Raw genomic sequence first — 3461 nt, 5'->3', positions numbered from 1 at the left:
TAAAACTGGGCTTCTTGGAAACAACTTTAAAATCAGTCGTTATATAGGATTACCAGAGGCAATACAGAGGCGTGAGATGATGTAGACAAAGGATCATTCGTGAAACACAAGCGGTGGTAATTGTTGGTTAGACCTACAAGAGGAATGAAGCTGTGGCTTTGAAGAATTAAAATAAAGAAGGTTTTCATTACTCATCAAAAGGCCAGTTGTTTATTGCTGTCTGAGGGAGGCATGAATTTTATCATTGCCACTGGTTCTGTTTCCTCATTAGTAATGTGTTCTTCGAAACTCCACCACTGGATTAGGAGTTTTGGCACAGAATGCTAGAATGATGGTATTTCAGAGTCCATCAAGAACGGTCACAGAGAAACAACAGACACATGAGTGGAAAACATATACAGAAAGAGGATGGAGTGAAGGTGAAACAGATGGAGAGAAACAGAGACAGAAAGAGAGAATGAAAAGAAGGAACCATAAAGGGAACAAATGAATCGAATAGAGTACAAGAGAGGAGATAAAGAAAAACAAGTAAGTGAAAGAACTGCAAGATATAGGCCCTGTTTGTTGGATGCATTGTGCTTGAATATGGGTTAGTACCTGCAGTTCCCATATGATGAGTGACAGGTCCGATCTTTAACATCACAAGAAGTGCACAACTGGAGTGCAGAGACTTTCAGAGAGAGAGGGAGAGGATATTGTCAGCAGAGTCATTGCACGTCACGGTCATTGGCCCCGAAATATCCTTTATGTCACCTTATCATTTGAGCAAAAAGGATATGTTTTTGCCCTCAGGATTTGTGAACTCTAGTATGAATATACATTCAGGGTCACTGGTTATATATTTCTTTCACTTTGTTTTACTGTCAGAATTTTGTGATATTTTAAAAAGAATGGTTAATTATAGGTGAGGTATTATTTTATACTGTGACCATTTTCTGAATTTGATTCGAGTTTGTAAATCGGGGTGTCCAAACTGCAGCCCCTGGGCCACGTGTGGATCCTGAGGCCTACAATCCGGCCTTTGAAGCTTCCTACCGGGAGGTTTGGAAAAGCTGTTTCTCTCACTGTTGTCTCATTGGTGGATAAATGTTAAGCCACAACACCAAGCTCTGTCACTATCAGCAAGGTGAGATATATGTAAATCACCGGGAACATGGATTTAATTTTCCCCGCTGGCCAATACGGCCATGGTGCAAACTCATGCTGCCAATGAAGACCAGGTAATTGTTTGTAAATATCCTATAATTACGGTATCTACAACAGAACCAGCAAATAAAGATCAAATGAGGCTCGGACTCAATAAAATCTCATTTATTGATTAATTGCGGTTTGATTTAACCACTTCTTAGAAGGAATCAAGTCAGCACAGTGGAATTTTAGGAATGCATCATACGACGGAAGGAACCAACAGATGGACAACTGCCGCCCCAGTCACCAAACCGCTTGTATTCACCGGGTCTCATGAAGTACTGCCTTCCCATGTAGTTGGGATATTCATAGAAGGTCCAGTAACCGTCCATCACATGGCAGGAGTGAATGTCACGGGAGCGGAAACAATCGTTGACAGATGGACAGTCATCCATGAATTCCATCATCTGTCCTCCAAAGTCAGGCCTCTCGTAAATCTTCATTCTGTAGGAGTTACTGCTGGACTGGAATGGCAAGAGAATCATGTCAGTAATTTTGTTCCCTTTATTAATGATTTTATTACTGCACAGTTTACATAGCAGAACTTGTCAGGAAATTTCTGCAGCAACTAAATGGACAACAAGCTTTGTATTTAGTCACGGTTATATAAATAGACAGATGCCTACAGGTTATTTACCACTACAATTGTTTTTCAGAATATTTTCAATTAATAATTGATCCACAATTGCAGTGAAATATTTTGGAATGCACAGTTTATTATTCTGTGATAAAGATCATCAAATTGTCCTGAGTGATGAATTCATCAACGATTATTGAAATCGTTGTCACGACTTGAATTATTGAATATTCCACTCAATCTTGTCAAAATTTCTGTGGTATAATCAGTTCAAAATGAAATCAAAAATTAATTGTAATTTATATTTATCGAAGTATATTACAAACGTGGTTTGGGAGCATTCCGTCCGTCCCACCAACAACTCATGGTGCAGACCACCTGACATGTTTTGAACATGCCTGGATTCAGGCATTAATATTGTCCCAATGTTCGGAGCTAAAAGCCCACCCCTTGGCAGAGGCCAATGGCCCCAATATCAGGAGTGGAGTTCCAGCCATTGACCCAGAGCTGAGAGGCCTGCAGCTGCAATAATTCCAATGTGTGTGGAGCCTCGTGTCTCGGCCATCCAGGCCCAAGGTTCCAATAGGGAATGGGACAAAACCCCCATTGAACTGTTTAGACCTCCTTGGCCCAGCTGCCTGACCCACTCAAATCCTCCTATCTGAGAAGGGTTAGACCCAAGAGATAACAACTTCTTCTGGGTGTCCTTGCGCTTGAGCACTCCTGCAGACAAAGTGGAGGAAAATGAGGCAAAAAGCTCCAATCAGGATCCCCACCTCATTTCCACAGGAATCCCTGGGCAACGTAAAGGAGGTGGAAATCTGGCCTCATGAGACTTCAGCCCCTTTTCACTTTCCATTGCGTGAGGAAATAAGTGTTTAATATTCCTCAATGAGACATGGAAGCAGCTTTTCACCTTTCTCCAGAAGTGAGTGATTGAGATGCTGAAGATTTGTTTAATGGAGTGAAGAGTTAACTTGAAAGGAATGTCTCCGTGTGTTGTATATTGTAAATGTTAACAACCTGTTGCATTTAGTCAAATATTTAATATCGTCATCAGTGTTAGAAGGTACAATACAAACAGAATAAATGAAACAAGTTTAAAACTTACGTATGGGTAGGTGCGACATGATCTGATGTTGTCATTGTATCCCATCCAGCGCTGGTAGTCAGGATATTCTCCCTTCCACAGAACATACTGGTATCCCATGTAATTGGGTTTCTCAAACAGCACCCACCAGTCACTCTCAACACGGATGGAGTTGCAGCGACTGAAGTAAGAGGACAGGTCACCACAGTCAGTATTGCACTCGTGGTGCCGACCCTGGAAGTTCCTGTCCTCGTAAAAGAAGATCTAAAGAAAAGTAATTATTTCATTAAACATTTCTACACAGCAGAAATAATATAACATCATAATACTGTTCAGTAAATACCTTTCCCATTTTGCTCTGAGTGTTTCAGTGACTGTGATGAGGATCAGTAGAGCTGGGCTATTTATACATCGCCTGAAAGAGCAAAGTCGCAAAACACATTGTTAGTGAAATCACTGTAGACCCTACGTAAGCAAAATTGTCCCTGACACCTTCCATCTTTTGTTGTAAAGGTCTAAGTTCATTGCTTTTCCACACTGTGTTATTGGTATCTTTGCAGTTTCCAACATCCTTATTGTAGTGAGTGGAAGGGTCAGACACATGTA

The 3461-nt window shown here is 41.0% G+C and overlaps 1 protein-coding gene across 1 annotated transcript; it reads right to left on the bottom strand.

The window, feature by feature from the left end:
- Positions 1–1376: 1376 nt before the first annotated feature.
- On the bottom strand, positions 1377–3207 carry LOC137324021 (gamma-crystallin S-1-like). Its single transcript, XM_067988189.1, has 3 exons — positions 3199–3207; positions 2877–3119; positions 1377–1652 (listed from the first exon to the last, which is right to left on the bottom strand). The coding sequence occupies exons 1-3, from the start codon at positions 3205–3207 to the stop codon at positions 1377–1379; spliced, it is 528 nt and encodes a 175-aa protein (XP_067844290.1).
- Between the last annotated feature and the right edge of the window lie 254 nt (positions 3208–3461).

This window comes from Heptranchias perlo, chromosome 7 (genome assembly GCF_035084215.1).
Source record: "Heptranchias perlo isolate sHepPer1 chromosome 7, sHepPer1.hap1, whole genome shotgun sequence".
NCBI classification, from domain to species: Eukaryota; Metazoa; Chordata; class Chondrichthyes; order Hexanchiformes; family Hexanchidae; genus Heptranchias; species Heptranchias perlo.
This window is presented reverse-complemented; position numbering and strand designations above follow the sequence as displayed.

Coding starts and splice junctions, on each gene's coding strand:
- LOC137324021 (XM_067988189.1), bottom strand. Junction 1,653..2,876: donor CATGTCGCACCTACCCATAC/GTAAGTTTTAAA, acceptor TTGCCATTCCAG/TCCAGCAGTAACTCCTACAG.